Source organism: Corapipo altera, unplaced genomic scaffold, assembly GCF_003945725.1.
Source record: "Corapipo altera isolate COAL_440 unplaced genomic scaffold, ASM394572v1 112, whole genome shotgun sequence".
Taxonomy (NCBI): Eukaryota; Metazoa; Chordata; class Aves; order Passeriformes; family Pipridae; genus Corapipo; species Corapipo altera.
Genome location: NW_020884899.1, coordinates 9,363,512 through 9,380,517, shown reverse-complemented (window position 1 = coordinate 9,380,517; position 17,006 = coordinate 9,363,512). Strand labels below are relative to the sequence as shown.

Genomic DNA, 17,006 nt, shown 5'->3' with positions numbered 1-17,006 from the left:
TCTTTCCAGGCAATGGAGGAAGAGTGCAGGAAGATGCATTTGATGGATTCTCTAACCCAAATTCAGAGGTGAGCCCCTAAAATGAAAGAGCTTCTTCATGCACTATTTAGTTTAAAAAAAATATTTTACTTTCAGTAACGATATAATTTATTTTTAAAAGTAAATTAATCCACCTTTCTTTAATTATGTGATGGTTCTGGCAAAGAGAAGCAGCAGGTACAGTTGGTGAAGTATTTTCATTTGAGCTGAATTTCACACAGTTCCATGCAGATACAGTGCCAGAAACTTCTTGAATGTGTCTGGCTGAAAGCCATGAATTCCAACGGGCTTCTGCAGAGAAAAAGACACGGATGCTCAGTTTGCAGTGAAGTGATTAATGTAGACAAACAACGGCTTTAAACATGCTTGAATAAGACTTTCAGGCGTGGTAGCTTCTAAATTGTGCTCTCTTCCCTAGAGGGGTTTGTGTGGGGGTACTTCCACTGGTGTCAATCTGAGAGGGCAGAATCCCTCTGACCATCAGTGAGATGCCCTCCCAGTATAACCAGTGCTGACAGCCCCGTGCTCTGTTTACAGCAAGGCTGACAGTAGCATGTAAGCACTTCCTTCATCAGGGCCGGTTTTAAACAAGCATATTATGAGATGGTGGGTTACAGACAGGGATATCTGTACACAGGAGTTCATATTAAGCTTGTCATGTGGCACATCAGCACTACAAACACTCAGGAACCGTTCCCCTCAGGAACACCTGCTTAGGGAACAACTGGGCCAGTGCCCATGTCAGGTCCCTTCAGCTGGTTTAAAACCTGCTGCAGCTCTGCACCAGCTCTCAAACCCCCTGCCAAGGTGAAAGGGCAGGATTTCCAGGACCATTTCCAAAGGTTTGCTTACCACTACAACTCTCTTCTTGATTTTTGGAACACACTGGGCTGTTTCATACAGTTTCTGATCGGAGTCAATCCACACTAGATTTTTTATGCCATCGTTAGAGACAAGGTCTGTTGTATTTAACTGGAACACCATGAACTGGAAGAGCTGGCCATCTGTGCCAATGCTTTGCACCACTATTGGCTGCTCCAAAACCTTGGGATCATTCTAGGAAAAGAAGAGGGGGTGGGGGAGAATGTTTTAAAAGCCAGTTACTACAGAAATTGTATGAGTACTTGCTGATTCTGCATCTTAGAGTTGGTTTAAAGCCAAGATTTTAATAAATGTATTGTTACCTTGCCCAGAAAATTACTCTAGTCAAACAAGTTTTGAATGTAGATTTTGTATTTTAATTAAAATTCCTCCTTCAGCCAGCAATGAAGTGTCAATTTAAATACTGAGCTGTGGGATGGGTCAGAGTTTTACAGCTGAACTTACTCCCTGGTTCCTGCCCATTACCACCCCAGTGCGTGTTACATCACGAACACACTTGTTGCTGAGCGGAGGATTTCTGGATCAGGAGACATCAGTAACCTGAAGGTTGGGGTTAGACCTTTGGATGGGGAAGTTTGGATGTGAGAAGTACTGTAGCATGCCACGGCAAGGGAATTTCAGGACTCTCTCCACTTGCTGCAGCACTAGAGGGAGAACAAAGGCCCAGCAGCAGCCTGCCATACATACCCCATACAGCGCCTTGGCCCTGGCCAGCGCGTTGCCAAAAGCAAACATCAGCATTTTAGCACGGAGCTGTTCTGGTCTGAACCTGTCAGGGCAAATGATGGCTGACTCCAGGAAGAACAGAGTGTGAGGATGAGAGTAGGGATAACCATCTCTGAAACCTAAACAGCAGACAGTCATGTCAGAAATCGCTCAGTAGGACACTACACAACCGATGTTTTCTCCCTTTATCTTCAGGAACTGTTAAAGCAATTTGCTGGTGTTTTAAGCTCTTCTCCATTGTCCTGCTTAGTCCACAGGTCTGGAGCGCTTGCACTGCACTCCTTTACCCAGCTCCTCTGTTCCCTCATTCCCACACATTCCCCCTCTCAGCTGCCTCACAGAAGGACAAGGGCTCTAGGTTAACCCAAACACTGACAATATTATTATCAACAGCTGGATTTACCTGTGTCATTGAGCTCTTTGTACACATTCACCTCCTGAAGATCAATTGTAGGCAAGATGGGATGGAAGGTCTCCAGAACATGTTCTTTGGTGGCTAGGATCTCCTCCTTGGAGGCTACTGGTGGTATTGGGGCCATAGAGTTCATGAGTATTCCATTCAGGCCACGGACCTGAAGGAGAACGGATTCTGGGGAGGGAAATTAGACTACATTCAAACACTGGTGAAATCAGATTAGGGAAAGACGTACATTTCCTTTTACAAGTCTGTTCTGCAAGGCTCACTCTCTCCCCCTCACCTCCAAACCCATCTTAAATAGTAGCCCAGCTGTAGGTTCTTCTTCTAATATACCAATGCTAATTGCTGGTATTAAGTTCTTAACTAAACATACTTAGAAAAACAACATACTGTTTTTAGACACAAAAATACAAACAATCAGGTCCAAGACCCTGGTTCTCTTCTCCCACCATATTGTCAATATTGTCTAACACATAGTAATGTCCTCAGGGAGAATATCCTGCCATTATCCAAGGCTGCCCATGCTGACAGCACTTTTCAAAACGGGAAGAATTACCTGCAGGGTTCCAGAAATTGTTTAACTTGCTCCAAGTCCTCATCCTTAAAGCCAGCAGCATTGTTATCCCTCTTATCTTAAAGAGCTAAATGCTTACACCATGGCAGCAACTAACCTCTTTCCCATGTTGCTGCTATCCTGTAGTTTCTAGCCAACATCCTTTTACTCAGAGCAGGATATTTCTTAGACATTAACCGGCATAAATGTATCAAGTCTTCAAACAGCACTGGGCTTTAAAAGGAGAAAAAAATTGTTACATAAAAATGGGATCATAAGGGCAGGCAAACCTTTCTGGGGCACAAATGATGTAAAATTACTGTATGTAAAACATATCACAGCATAACATTTCCAAGCAGTTAACAGAGATTGCAGATTAATATCACACACAGCAATCCTGTTCCAAGTTGGCAGAGGTAATGCTTACAATTATTATTTTAAAAACTGATATTCTGCATCAGCTAGAAGTAGATCTCAAGGTGAAATAGAGACCTTGGCTTGAAAGCAGCTTTAATGTAGCAGAGTGTTTAAGTCAGTGCTACTGTCAACATCAAAATTGTGTTTTATTGGTCGTTTTGGTTGTTGCTTTGTTTTAAAGATGACAACTTCACACAGCAAGTGAGTCTCTCAACAGTAGATCTGTGTTTGAATTTTCCTTGTAGTGTTAAAAACTTTCCCTACAGCTGCAGACTCACCAAAAACGGTCCCTCTTGGGAGCAACCTCTCTGGTGTCCCAGAACCGTGCGTGTGAGATCGCGTCCTTCACCCGCTCCTCATGCTCCTGCAGCCCGTGGGCCGGGTTGTCCAGGATGCTCTGCACGGATAGAGGCAAACCTTCCACCAGCTTCGTCTTGGTGAGCCACTGCGCCTGCCGCACCCCTGCAAACACAACCCAACGCGGTATGTCACAGGTGACAGAGATGATCCAACCCAAACCATTCTGTGATTCTGCACTATGTAACCGAGGCTGCCAGGCAGCTCATGAGGCTGGGCAGGCTCTTCAAAGCCCGTGTTCTGTTTACACTCTGTGTGAGGAGAAGCCTTGGCAGACAGAGCAGGGTGAGTGCTTGTGGAGGGGGCAGCGCTGGGGGCAGAGCGGGTGTGTGGTACCTTCCAGCATTCGGACACCCTGGTGGCAGATGTAGCACCCCCGCTCCTTGTACAGCGGCATCTCCTCGTAGCGCGGCCCCGGCGAGTGCCAGGGGTCGTGCCAGCCGCGGTCCCAGGGGGGGAAGCGCGGCCAGGCCAGGCCGGGTATGTGGTGCTGCCGTCCCGCGCACGTGATGGTGTCCAGCTCCACCTGCTTCCGAACCGGCTGCCGCTCCACCATCCGCGCCAGCACCTCCGGTGGAGGCCCGCGCGTGGTCCAGGGCGTGCGCGGCAGCGGCCCGCGGTGGCGGGGCCGCCCCGTGCGGGTGAGGATGCCGCGGGTGAGGCCCCGCGCCGCCGCCCCCGCCCGCCTCAGCGCCACCGGCCCCGCCGCCATCGCCACTGCCATCCTCCTCCTCCCTCCGCCGCCTCAGCGCCCGCCCGCCGCCATCTTGGAGAGGGACTGTCCCCCATCGCCTCCCCCGCTGACTGACGGCGGCGGCGGCCAATGGCGGGCGGGCGCGCCCCGCCGTAAGGGAGAGTCGGCAAATTGCCTGGCGGGTGGAGGGTAGGCGCCGTGTGGGTAACGGGGGAGGCGGGCAGGGAGAGGAGAGGCGGCTCCTCGCCCGCGGGGCAGGGGGGCACTTGAGAGACCGTCCCTGGGTGGGAGGTGCCGTGGCCGCTGTGGCCCCGGGGCGGTGTGTCCCAGCCCCCGGGTGCGCACAGTAAGTGCTCGAAACTCTGTAAATCTGCCCAACCCGGAGCCTTGAGGGTTCCGGGTTCACCCACGGCCGCGTCGGGGTTACCCGTCGTTCATGGCCCATGTGTGCTCGGGGTCCCCATGTGTGCTCGGGGTCCCCAGCGGGCGCTGTGGACAGCCGGACCAGTCGCCTTTGGTTCTCTCTTCTCCCTCCATATCCTTAAAATAAGTGTATTCGTGTTGCGGGGGTGAAGGTTAATTAATTGACCTTGACAGTGAAGCTGCTCGAAGCGCTAAATGTTCCCTTGCTTTGGCTTGGTCACCCGTGGCTTCATAATTTCCTGTGGACCCCCTTGCGTTCAAAGGATACGGACAAAAATGCATTGGGAGCAGCCAGTGTGTAAAAATAGCAGGGTCCCTGCGAGGTCTGCAGTGCGATTTTGGCTTGAGGAGTGTTTGATGTGTACAGCTCGCTCGGAAGCACCGGGAGCAAGGGATAAAATCTCCCTTCTTGTGCTTCCTGCCCTTCCCTACGTGTCTACATTTAAAGGCAGACTCAATGCCCATAACCAAAGAGTTTGTTTGCCTGAGACTTTGCCCCGTTTGCCTCAAGTCTCTTGGCTCTAAACCCGACTTTCAGCTCACTGCCCTTCCCCCTCTTCCAAAGCTGCACAACTCAGGCCACATCTGGTGGTTGGGTTTGTTACCCATTGTCTTGGTGATTTGGTTTGTCGCCCGTTTTCCTGGACTGAGCCGCAGATTTTTAAGATGTTTCTGTTCCAGGTGACCAAGCTGCTCTTTTGTAGGAAATCACCCTGGCAGAGCAAGCAGGATTAAAGAGCGTGGCTTTGGCTGGGCAGCCAGGCTGGGGAGGTGGGCCTGAGGCTGGACTAAGGGTCTGGGCTGCTGGCTGTGATGTCTGGCATTCCTGCACTGGACAGTGCAGAAGCAGTGAGCACTCAAAAAAAAGTGGGGTGTTTCAGGCACAGATCAGCTCCAGGTTTTCAGTTTTCCCTGAGATACACATGCACAATACTCAGGAGGGATTTTGTCAGTCCTTCTCCAAAAATGCTCGGCTGGTGAGCACGTGCCGCTCTTTGTCATGCTGGTTTTGGTGCAGGACTTGTGTTTTGCAGGCAATGAGTGGCAGTGAGCAGGACTGGCTGGCTCTCAGACCCCGGGAACCTTCTCCATCCCAGTGCTGCGGCGGCGGCTGCAAACCCTGCATCTATGATGTGTACCAGAAGGAGCTTGCACAATGGGAGAGGGCCAAGGCAAAGCAAGACAAAAGCCTTCTCACGGAAAAGAAGGAGCAGGTCAATTTACCTCCATTACATCCTGGAGCCTGTGCTTTGGTGGTACTTGTTAGGGTCTGAGGTTGTGGTGATGGGCGAGGGATGCAGCAGTAGGTTCAAGTGGTGCCTTAAGAGATGGCTGTAAATGCAATTCCCCAAACTCTGCTTCACCCTCCCCCTTGGCTGCTCTCTCCCTGCAGTAATGTGATTTTCCAAGTGTCAGGTTCTCCCTGGTGTCGCATTACAGCCCTGAATCTGCAGCTCTCTTCTCAGAGTTTCCTCAGAGAAGCTCTGTTTTCCCCACCTTTTTCATCTTCTCCTGATTTTTAGGCTCATATTTTGAGGCTGAAAAAAGTTATATTGTGTGTGGTGGAGCAGTTGTCTTCAGAGTGTAATTTGAAGCTTGTCAGTGCCCTTTTACATAAGATTAACTATGCTGGGTCAAGCAAAAAAGATCAGCTGAAACAACTGATAATATTTCCTGTTTGCTGTGGCCATCAGTAGGTTGCAAAGTTGCCCCCAAAGCAGTGCTTGGCGCTTTTAGCAGAATTATTTCTGTTTGTTTTTAGACATGGGAAAATGATTGCAGTGAGTCATCATAGGATGACCTTGCTGTAAGGTGTAAAAAAAATATGATTTAAAAAGAAGGTGGGAGGGGGGGGGAAATGCAAGATCCCGAAGTGCACACTGCAGAACATGATAATGAATCAGCAGAGAGCTGGAATTTGCGCTGGGCCCCAGCGTTTAATACATGTCCTGAGTATCTCGGCTGCTAAATTAGCATGCACGTTTGCTTCCAGAGAAGAATGAAATCATAAAAGACACCATCTAACCAAGTAATTATTTATTGTTGTTCTTGCAGAGCAGTAATTCAGTGCTGAATCCAGATACATTCACTGCATTCAGCGTGAGCTCGGTGGAGCAGCTGACAGAGGACACCTACCAGTACAAATTTGAATTACCGGGAAACAGCAGCTTGCAATTGAGTTTAGGACAACATATCGTGTTAAGGTATTGTTCTCTGTGCTAGTTAAACAGTCTGCATTATGTAACCTAATATGTAGGGGTTTGTCAATAGACAAAGGCTTCATAGCAGGCAAATCGTGATTTCTGTACCTCCACAACGACACAGATGAAAAGAGCTCGTGAGCTCGCTGGCTCCGCTAATTCCATGGTAAAAGCCATTCCAAAGCTGTAGTTTTCTTCAGCATTATCCTTGCATCGATGGGTCAGAAAGAACTAGGTATGATTAAGAAAATCCATTTGCAGAAAGAAAGACTCAAAGAATAGATGTTACAACAGATGATTTACTCTAGCGTGTTGGAATGAAGACAATGAGCTGCACTTTCCCAGGAGCTCTGCACTTCAGCACCCAGGGTGTAATCCCAGTGCCCAGGCATTGCCTGACTGACTTCGAGCAAAACAACCCTCCTGTGTAGTTTATTGCTTGCCGGAAAGGGGCCACTTGGGGAAAGTTTCTGTTTCTCAGCCATCTGTGGTGATCATTGCCAGATAGGAAAAGTCCTGTTACGATGCCATTGATCTGCCTCTGTTGACGTTACTAGTAGGTTAAGAGCTGATGTGTGCAGCTGGTTTCTGCTGCCAGCACATGCTCCTCCTTCCAGCCCTGTCTCATCAGGCAGCAGAGAAAAAGGTTTGGTCACTTCAATCAATTCTCGTGGTCAGTAGTAAAGAGCAGGGTGGATATATTCTATAAGACTTACAGGAAAATACAGTCTGTATTGACAAGACCTCAGGTCAAGGCTGTGCCCCGGTTTTTGTTATTTAATTACCAGATGCTGACTGGACACAGAAAGTGACCCCAGCTCAAAAGGAACAGCAGACTTAAGCATGGAAGTGTTTTCTCTCCCCTTTGCCGCTCTTGCACATTCAGCCATTTCTCACAAAGCAGCTCAAACACCCTTCCAGGGGTGTGTCCCAGAGCTGGATGTGGTACAGCTGGGGCCACAACCGGGAAAACAAAAGGTGCCTTTAAGCCATTATGTTCCCCCTGGATTTTTACCTGTGGAAGAGAAGTGTTTTGCACCTGTGCACAGGCTGGGCCACTGGGAAGAGGACCTGCTGCCTGCCCTGTCTCCCCAGAGAGCTGCAGGAGTTTGGTAATCTCCAATGGCCCAAGTCACAGTGGGTTCCTCTTTATCTTCTCAGGGGAGTGGTGAATGGTTTGGAGGTCCAGCGAGCCTATACTCCGATCAGCCCTGGGAATGCAGAAGGTTATTTTGAAGTTCTAATTAAAGTAAGTAAGCCTGGACAATATGGAGTAGAGTCTAAGGTGCTGGGGACTGTGTTTTCTTTAGGAACCAAGCACGCTGGCAGCACTTGGAGTGAGACTCTCAAATCCCTCATGGACTCTTTCTGTGTTGTTTTGAAATGGTTGTGCTTTGTTGATAAAAATTACAGTTTTTCCCACAAAACTGAAAGCAGAGAAAGGTGACACACAAACAAGGGCTTTGCAGCAGAAGCCCTGTTTAAGCACTTGGGAGAACCTCTTGGGTGCCCAGCAGTCAACAAGGTGGAAAGAGGTGCCCATTCCACTTCTCTTGTATAATTTTGCCTTTTCAGTCTGTCTTTGAAATCACACCCAGTTGTCAGCCCAGTTGAACCACTGACTTCGGGAAGTGTTTGCCCAGCCCTTATCCTTCCCACTGTATTTGACTCCAACAACACCCCACAGAAAAAAATGTCAGTTTGGTTAAAAATGTAGACAGACAGTGGAACAGGAAGCAGCTGTTCCTGGTATGTGGGCAGGGCTCTGGAGCTGCAGTGTGAGAGGGTCTCCATGGACAGAAAGGTGTCCCATGGACACAGGCTGCATCTATCAGGGTGGATGGGATGGCAGAGCCCTGACTGGGAAAAGTGTCCTGGCCCTTCTAGAGCTTACTGCAAAGTGTTGCTTGAGTTCAAAATTATTTTATAGGAAGTTTGAATAAAGCCTGCAGGGCCCTCATATATTACTACTTTGTGTGGCAAATATCAACTGGAAGAACATTTTTCCAATACTGCATTTGTATGTCACTAGTGATTCCTCAGGGCAGGCACAGATCTCAGTACAGGTGTGAAATTCAGAGAGCTGGGTATCCCAGGTGGCTTGCACAGGATGACCACTTGCCCTCTGCCTGTCTTCCAGGATTTCATGGTTTTGGGGTTTATTATGCACTGTACATTGAAATACAAACGCTGGTCTTTAGAGAAGTGAACAGCTTCTGTAGGACACCTGTGGGAGGGTCATTTCCCCATTCTTGTGGCAATTGGTGAGTGGTAGGGGAGAGAAGTATTACATTTGAGTTGCATTAATAGGATACATTCACAGGATGACTGTGAAATTTCATGTATAGCGGCTCATTACTCACAGGTTTTGCATTTCAATAATAATAGTAATGATTGTAATGATACCTTTCCTTTATATAGAACCTTTCATCCCAAAAGGAGCTATAGTTATTCTCGGGCAGTGACAAAAGAGGTTGGTAACACCCAGTGTAAAGCAGCCATTTTTATAACTCACTCTGTAGGTTGTGGTATATTTCACACTATTCAGGCAATTTTGGAAAGTACTATATTATTATTATTATTACTATGCAATCCAAGCACTGTTCAAACACTTCTCTCTCCTGTTATTATAGCACTGCATTTGTGATACTACAGTTAAGAGTGAGGGAGTTGCCATTTACAGAGCATAACCCTCTTTTTGAGTGATTTTATAATGTTAGGGTTTCTCTCCATGTAAAACGGGGTGTAGAAGTTTTCCCCCAGGAGATAATTATTTTTTTTCTTTTTATTTAGAAAAATTGGGTTTTAAACCCACTCAATCACTTCTCACTTCAATTTTTTTGGAAATAATTTTGGTGAAAGGAGGATTGTTTTAGTTTCCATTACCCTGGTCCTTTGGGAATAGGCAGTAAGTGGGACTGACTTTTCTACCCTTGCCTTGAGTTTCCATATGTATTTGAAGAAGGGAGGTATAAAACATGCTCCTTTGATGCAACTGCTCACTCCTTGTGTGAGACTTAGTGCCTGCCCGGAGCCCTCTGAACATAAAATGTTTCTGACAAGTAACTCAGAGCCTGGATGTGTGTTTGATTTACCTTTTGACTGTAGCAACTGGTGCTAATAGTTCTTCAAGTTTAAGTGAGGTGTTAGGAGGGGAGGAGCATCTCTGTTCTTTATTACCTAACACTGCTTGCAAGCACAAGCACATGCTCACTCTTTCTGAGCTGCTTTGTGGTTCACCAATTTTGTTTGCCTGCAGTGCAGCTTGGTGGCCAGCCAAGGCACTGGGGTGTGGAGCTGGGCTTCTCTCCAGTTTGTGTGCAGAAAATACCCCAAAATACACTGCTTTTGTGTAGGCTGGAGTCGTCAAAGGCTTATATCAAATCCCATCTTTTGAGCTTTGGTTGTGTTGCCCTTCCCCAGGCTTATCTGTGGCATCACCTCTGCACCAGACCACTTGTGAGCCGCAGCTGTTGGGCTTTCCTGCTCTTGCTGTTTGGACCAGTCCTTGTTTTCCAGCCACATCCCAGACCATGGTCACTCTTTTGCTCACATTTGTTCTATTTAATCATAAAGTGGTCATACATACAGAGCATGGATGTACATATGGCAAATAGCAACAAGTTTCCTTGGATGAGCCCTTTATTTTCCAGCCTCTCCTCCCTTCTCTGTTTCTAGCAAGCACCAACCCTTTCTCATCAGTCGGGATTGAGATCATCATTCCTGCAGGCAACAGCCTGGATAATATTGTTTGTGCCTGGTAGAAAGTAAGGCAGGTTTTTTTGCTAATATTTTTCTTCCATGAGGCCAACATTAACATATTTTTTTGAAAATGTGGAGGCATCCCTTAGCATCCAGATGATCTGTTCTGAAAACGAGGGTTTTACAAATTAGAAACCTGGCTTTGGGTCACTAATTATATCAGCACAGCATCTGAGAGACTGAAATAAAGCAAGAGCTATGCAGTGTTTATATAACTAACAGTACCCAGAGGGCATTTCCAGACCCCAAACCCTGGGATTTGGAGAACAGTTGAAGGCCTGGACTGTGCTTTGCATTCAAGACACTCTTCTCTGTGTGCTTTGTAAGCAAGAACTCTGATAAGCTTTTTCCAGTTTTGGAAATTCAGACTGCGTGAGAGGGGGTTGTGTTTACATTATAGTCAGGCTGGAGTGGATCCAATATGATTTAATTTAAATGTCTTTGTTTTGGGTATAACTCTGAGTTATTTTTTAAACAGAAAAATCTTTCTTTTTAAACACACAAAATGTTTTTTTGTCCCCTTTTTGTTTAAATGTAGATAACTTTATAATTGACTTTAAGCTGGGAAACTTTCCAACTGAGTATAATTATTCTTTTCTTTTGTGCAATGTTTTTTATTAGTGCTATGAAGCTGGGCTGATGTCACAATACATAAAAACATGGAAAAAAGGAGACATGGTCTTTTGGCGTGGGCCGTTTGGAGGGTTCCCATATCAACCTAATAAGGTTAGTTCCCTAAGAGACATAAGATGCTTCACCTTGTGGCAGCCAGCTTTGTTCAATACTCTAAAGGGAAGACATCAATTTGATTGCTGTTTTCATTATTATTTTAGGGACTTCCTTGGTTACTGTACAGTGCTACAGCATTAGCAGTCAGTTGGAGCATGTACACCTTATTGAACTGCAGAATATTTAAGGAGGAAGAGGAGAGGGAGGTAGATGGGAGGCTGGAAAATATTAGCAAGGCTCTGTGTTCATCATTTGCATTAGAAGTTCCTGATGTGCTTGACAAAGGGAACTTACTTTCCACCAGCAATGACTGTGGATCTGTTTTTGCCTGGTTTGACCCACATCGCTGTTTTGTCACTGAGCACGAGAGAAGGGAAGGTGTTAATCTTCTTCTCTCTTGGGTGAGCAAAGGGGAGGTGTTAATCTTCTTCTCTCTCTCTCTCGGGTATTCCCTGAACTGCAGCAGCTCCAGTGAGGTGTCAGGTCACTCAGCCACTCCACAAACCCTGATCCCACCTGCCGATACCAGGCTGGCTGCAAAGAAAGGCAGATTCTGTTTCAGGGGGAGTCTTCTCACACATACTAATGTGGTTACTTAATTCTGACCTTTCAAATGAGGAGCAAAACTGAAACACTGGTCATTAAGATCCCAAAGCCTTGTGGGTTTTTTGGCTTCCCTCCCCCCCCCCCCCCCCCCCCCCCCCCAACAAAAGTAAGGCTGTAAAATCTGAGTAGCTGAGCTCTATGCATATCAATTGTGTCCTGCTTTCTGAAATACTCTCCTTGCTGGTTTAGGTCACTGTTCCCTTCTCTTTTTAAAAGCTTCCAGATAATCATTTGGAACAGAACATAGCAATCTTGCCTAGAAGTGGTCTTCTGTGCAGGACCAGGAGTTGGACTTTGATGATCCTGGTGGGTCCCTTCCAACTCAGAATATTCTGTGATGCTGTGGTGCATGATCTGTGTACATGCAGTTTGCAAAGCACCTGAGCAATCTTTAAAACAACTTGCTGTGAAAAACTGTTTATTATTTAGGAATTATAAATAATATAAATAATTATAAATATAAATAATTATAAATAATATAAAACAGCTATTCTGTTGTGCTTTTTGCGATCGGACATGTCTGTCATGTATTGGCCTCATAAGTCACCAACGAGCCTGTAACAAATGTGGATAAAGCCTTCCCAAATCTTCGTTCACGAAGCCCAGCCATGATGATAACACAGGTTCTGAGTATTAGTTTTACAGTAAAATTTTTGTTTATCTCTACTTGCTGCCAGTAGAACAGGACTCCAATTCAGTCAGATCAGATCAATTCACAATAAAATGCCAAGTCAAAACAGAGCACAAGCAACCTCTGAGGGGTTTAGGTCCCAGTTCTAGCACTGGTGCACACTGGCTGGCAGCTTGGGAAAGTGCTGGGAACCTTCTGTCCTGCTATACACAACACCTTACTGCCTGAACATCCCTATTCCAAGTAGAGTGAATGTTCCCCCTTGGAGATGGGAAGCTCTGTGTGCTGCTGATAGCTCTGAGAAAATTGAGATAATGCACCAGGAAGACACATGGATCAGGATGGAGAAGAACCTGTTTCTTCCAGAGGTCCTTCAGGGTTGTACTTTGCAGCATCCAAGACAAACACAGGGGGCATTTCCAGTGGGAGAAAACACACAGTGGGTCGGCAGAGTGTACTGCAGAATTGAAACTGAAACAGAAGTTGTTTGAAATCAAGGCTAGAGTCAGGATAAATTATTATATTTGGGTAAAATCCAGCTTCACTAAATTTGAGATATAAACCCTGGAAGTGCTATCTGTAATCCTTTGCAGAAAAATACATTCTGAGATTTGAATTTACCAGTGCATGACCTTCTGATGTGTTGTCTCTCAAGGGGCCCTTTACCAGCATGGCAGCAAGGAGGACCTGACCATAAGCACATTGATTTCCAGCCACCACAGCTCATTCCAAATTCTCTGTTCTGTTGTTAGTATGGAGAACTCCTCATGCTGGCTTCTGGCACCGGCCTTGCACCAATGCTTCCCATCCTCCAGTCCATAACAGATAATGAAGAGGATGAAACCTTTGTAACTCTTGTTGGCTGCTTCCCTACTTTTGACAAAATTTATCTGAAACCTCTTCTGCAGGATTTGGCTCGATACTGGAACATCAGAATATTTTATATCCTAAGCCAGGTAAATAAATGGGCATGAAGCACATTCCTGTGAGAGTTCTGTGTGCTGGGTGAGCCTCGGCCTCCTCCACTTCTCTGTGAGCACGATCTTAATTCTTTCTAAATCATCCAGGCTACTTTGTGATCTGGTGGCTGCTGTGGTTAAACCTGCTACGTGTATTTACAGTGTTACTAGTCTGGAGAATTTCAGGGAGGTGGCCATCACTACTTGTCCCTCTCTTGGGAGCTATTCTGTTGTTTTGCTGTTTTATAGTCACTGTTGATTATTCCCCCCACTTCAAACAGTTGTTGCTGCACCTTAACAGCAGATAAACTATTTTTTTCTTTCCTAATACCAGTGCCTTAATCTGTCCTTATCCTCCATTCATTGCTTATGGCTAGAGCTCTCTTTTTCTGGTATGCTACCACCAACTTCCCAGCAATTATTTTTTCTTGCTGACCCATTTTTAAACTTCTAAGAGTTGTTTACCCCTCTGTAAAATTACTTTTCTGCCACATTCATGGGATGAGGGCATACCTCTCAGTGGTCCTACGTTTTGAGCAGTCTTTTCATTTCCATTTGGTCCCAAAGTTGCTTGTGTTCTGCATGGATTTGATGGTTAAAAATTATTTCTGTCAGAAATAAGGATTCATTGCAGGGAGGATATAGAAAGAATTATTTATGCTAAGGGAATGAATCCCAGTGCATTTTTAGTTTCTTGGATGAATCATTTTTTGTATCTCTCACAGTGGAACTGCCTCTTACATTCTGTTCCACATGTGGCCTTGGCAAGTTGAGATTTGGTAGAGGGAAAAGTACTGGTGACTTGGGCACCCCCTCAGCTGCTCTGTAGGAGCATAATCATAATTGTCTCTGGTGACACGGCTTAAATACCCTTTTCAGGGTATTTAAACTCTAGAGTGCTGTCTCGAGCATGTGGAGGTCTTGAAATTCAATCAGCAAAGGGCAAGAAACCCACCTGACCCCTGTCAACACTGTCTGCACTGTGTATGCATCTCTCCCTTTCTCCTCTTCTCTTAGCAGGCTTGTGGTAGTCCAAGACTGGCTCGGGCATCCTCCCTGTTGGGATTATATATCTGTCTGTGTCTGTATTTCACTCTGCTGCCTGTCACCACCACATCTGAGCACCTCCTGATTAATAGCAGTGGGGGAGTCCCCACTGGCTCTAATGCCACGGGACTAAACACTTCTCATGGGATCAGAGCTGTGTTTGGAGCAGAGCTAGATTCTTTCAGTTTTGGTCAAGGGGGATGGGACTGAAAGAGACTTGGGAATGGGGGAGGCAATAGAGAGAAATAGACTTGGGATCTAGGATTTGGGAATAAGAAAGGTGCACTGGGAGGTGGTTCTCTAGGGAGAAGGTTCTGTAGCATTTATTAGTGATAGTTACACTCTAGTTTTGTTCAGTCCCCTCTGAGCAAGTGGCCAGGTCCCATGGCAGGGGGAGATTTTCATCTGGGCTTTAGAAGATGAATGCAGCTCTCAGGAAGGGTCAGTGCTACCCACATGGTGTCACAAGGGTGAAAGCATCCTGTGCAGTGCTCTGAGGGGAGGAGAGAGGTTTGGCTGTAAGCAATCAGCTGTCCTTTTTAACATGACACACTGCCACCCTTTTGCCTTTTCAGGAAACTTCACTGGAAAAACTTCCTTGGAGCTATCAAGAAAACACATACACTGGTCGTCTCAAAGAAGACTTGATGAAGACAATAATAAATTCCTGTCGAAGAAGGCCATTTGTATTAATCTGTGGCTCTTCTGCATTCAATGAAGATATGACTAGATACTTGAAAGCTGCAGGAATTGAAGAAAATTCCTGTTTTGTCTTTTAGCTGGATATTCCTGACCTGAGGAACCTTAGGCTGAGCCTTGGACGTCCTTGTTTCTCTGCAGACATTGCACAAAATGGGTCAGCTCAGTAGACTGAGTTCCTTGGACATACACCTTCGTAGGCCTTTTGATCAACTATTTGTCTCCAGTATGAGTCTCACTATGGAGTGTTTTAAGGACCACGTGCCATTCCAGAGTGGCTGCTACAAGGTGTGCCACCCACACCTCAGGGAACAGTGTGGTAATTTTAATGGAAGTCTTCAAGCGCAATTTTAAGAGAGAGATCTCCTAAGGGGGTACTAAAAACCATCTACATGCAGGTCTGCTCTAAAATGGGGACCAGGGACTTGCTTTGCAATCCATGTCATTCTGCAGTGGTATTGTGCCCTCTTAGGTGTCCAGAGGAGAGATTTAATCCTCAGGGAGAAGACTGCCTGGCCAAGGGAACAGCAGAGCACTGGCCTGGCAGTCTGGAGTCTGTGGGCTTCATTTTGGTTCTGTCATGTGCTGGGTATGTGCAAGTCACTTCAACCTCTCTGTGCCTCAGTTGCCCCATTATACACTAATACAGAGAAGGTGGCACTGATCTCTGAAAACAGCCTTTCCAACCATATATGGAAAAACTGTCCATAAGGGTGGATAGTGATGCCTAGTGAGGACTTAGCAGGCTGAACTCCTGCCCTGACACAGCCTGCATTACCTGCCCTGTCCTTAACCCTTGAAATGCTGCCTGGGAAGACAAAGAGTATGTCCTAAAACTGAGAGAACATAGCTGGGTTGTGGCTGCTATCTGTCAGGGAAGATGGGTGTTTGCTTTCCACGTCCCCTAAGTGTTGTATCATAGCCCTGGCTCATTAAATTGAACCTCTTTTCAAATAAACAGCTGTTTGTTTTTGTCACAGGACTCTCACAGGTGCCCAAGGGGGTTCCCTAAGCACACAGGAACACCCCTTGAGGAGTGAAAGCTTCAGGGTCTCTGCTGGGGTGCTCCCCTGTGGGGTAGAGAGCAGAGCCAAGGAGCTGCTTGGGGGATGGCAGCCTGGCACAGCCCCCAGCCTGTGCACCTGGTCCACCTCTCCTCTTTCAGTCCAAAATACTTCTGCTTTTCCTGCAAGGTATCTGCTGTCCACTCTTTTACCTTCTTAGACCACTGTGTTTACTATTAACACCTGGAAATACAACCTTCCTGCACACCTTTGTGTTTTTCTGTTCATTCCCAGTCCATGCCGTGTTGTGGTTGTACCAGATGATGTTGCATTATCATTCATGCCTCATTTTGTACCTGTGTCTAATACTACACCTTACACAAAGGAGCTGTGTTTGTTACACAAACTAAGCAGCGTGCACTGAAGTGGTGGCTCTGATTCACACATTGGGAGGGAACGTAAGTTACTCTTGCATTGCAGAGGTTTGTCTCCAGTTACCAAATGCCTGGAATTAATCAAGTGTAGCTGCAGCTTTTATGTTAACTTCCTTGGAGGAAGGGCTGAGCCAGAGAAGTTGTCCATGCTCGGTCCAAGACAAGCTCTCAGCTCCAATCCAAGCTGTGCTTCAGCCACTGTAAGTTACTGCATAGTGGAGATGCCTCTGCACAGCATGGGGCTGATAAAATAAGGAGATGCTTTCTCCAGTCGATTTCCCTACTTTGGGCTTTGGCTAGGAAAATGGAAAAAATATTTTTGTCAGATATTAAGTATTCAAAAACCTTGCTTATATACTTCTTGCTTTAAATGTTTTATCTTTTTATGATTTTGCTAAAAATCCACCCAGCCTTTTTTGCAAAGG

The 17,006-nt window shown here is 46.2% G+C and overlaps 2 protein-coding genes across 12 annotated transcripts; one reads left to right on the top strand and one right to left on the bottom strand.

Annotated features, from left to right (window-relative positions):
• Positions 1-105: 105 nt before the first annotated feature.
• Positions 106-4,131, bottom strand: MRPL37 (mitochondrial ribosomal protein L37). Its single transcript, XM_027649176.1, has 7 exons — positions 3,729-4,131; positions 3,314-3,497; positions 2,737-2,852; positions 2,051-2,236; positions 1,609-1,766; positions 892-1,095; positions 106-330 (listed from the first exon to the last, which is right to left on the bottom strand). Exons 1-7 carry the CDS (start codon positions 4,114-4,116, stop codon positions 253-255), a joined length of 1,314 nt encoding a protein of 437 aa, XP_027504977.1. The 5' UTR covers positions 4,117-4,131; the 3' UTR covers positions 106-252.
• LOC113949966 (NADH-cytochrome b5 reductase-like) lies at positions 4,103-16,101 on the top strand. 11 transcript variants are annotated; one of them, XM_027649182.1, is made up of 8 exons: positions 4,103-4,275; positions 5,544-5,765; positions 6,565-6,713; positions 7,872-7,959; positions 11,094-11,198; positions 11,306-11,407; positions 13,191-13,394; positions 15,020-16,101. In XM_027649182.1, exons 2-8 carry the CDS (start codon positions 5,547-5,549, stop codon positions 15,221-15,223), a joined length of 1,071 nt encoding a protein of 356 aa, XP_027504983.1. In that variant the 5' UTR covers positions 4,103-4,275; positions 5,544-5,546; the 3' UTR covers positions 15,224-16,101. The 11 variants fall into 11 exon arrangements, with proteins under 11 accessions (XP_027504983.1, XP_027504982.1, XP_027504981.1 ...); XM_027649181.1 differs by having other exon boundaries at positions 4,103-4,286; XM_027649180.1 differs by lacking the exon at positions 4,103-4,275 and adding an exon at positions 4,322-4,432.
• Positions 16,102-17,006: the final 905 nt, after the last annotated feature.

Excerpts from the sequence above, each read along its gene's own strand:
- LOC113949966 (XM_027649177.1), top strand. The coding sequence starts at position 5,433 with ATGCACAATACTCAGGAGGGATTTTGTCAGTCCTTCTCCAAAAATGCT. Across the intron at positions 6,714-7,871 it reads GGACAACATATCGTGTTAAG|GGGAGTGGTGAATGGTTTGG; the intron begins GTATTGTTCTCT and ends TTATCTTCTCAG. Across the intron at positions 7,960-11,093 it reads ATTTTGAAGTTCTAATTAAA|TGCTATGAAGCTGGGCTGAT; the intron begins GTAAGTAAGCCT and ends GTTTTTTATTAG.
- MRPL37 (XM_027649176.1), bottom strand. The coding sequence starts at position 4,116 with ATGGCAGTGGCGATGGCGGCGGGGCCGGTGGCGCTGAGGCGGGCGGGG. Across the intron at positions 1,767-2,050 it reads CAAAGAGCTCAATGACACAG|GTTTCAGAGATGGTTATCCC; the intron begins GTAAATCCAGCT and ends TCTGCTGTTTAG. Across the intron at positions 331-891 it reads TCAAGAAGAGAGTTGTAGTG|AAGCCCGTTGGAATTCATGG; the intron begins GTAAGCAAACCT and ends TTTTCTCTGCAG.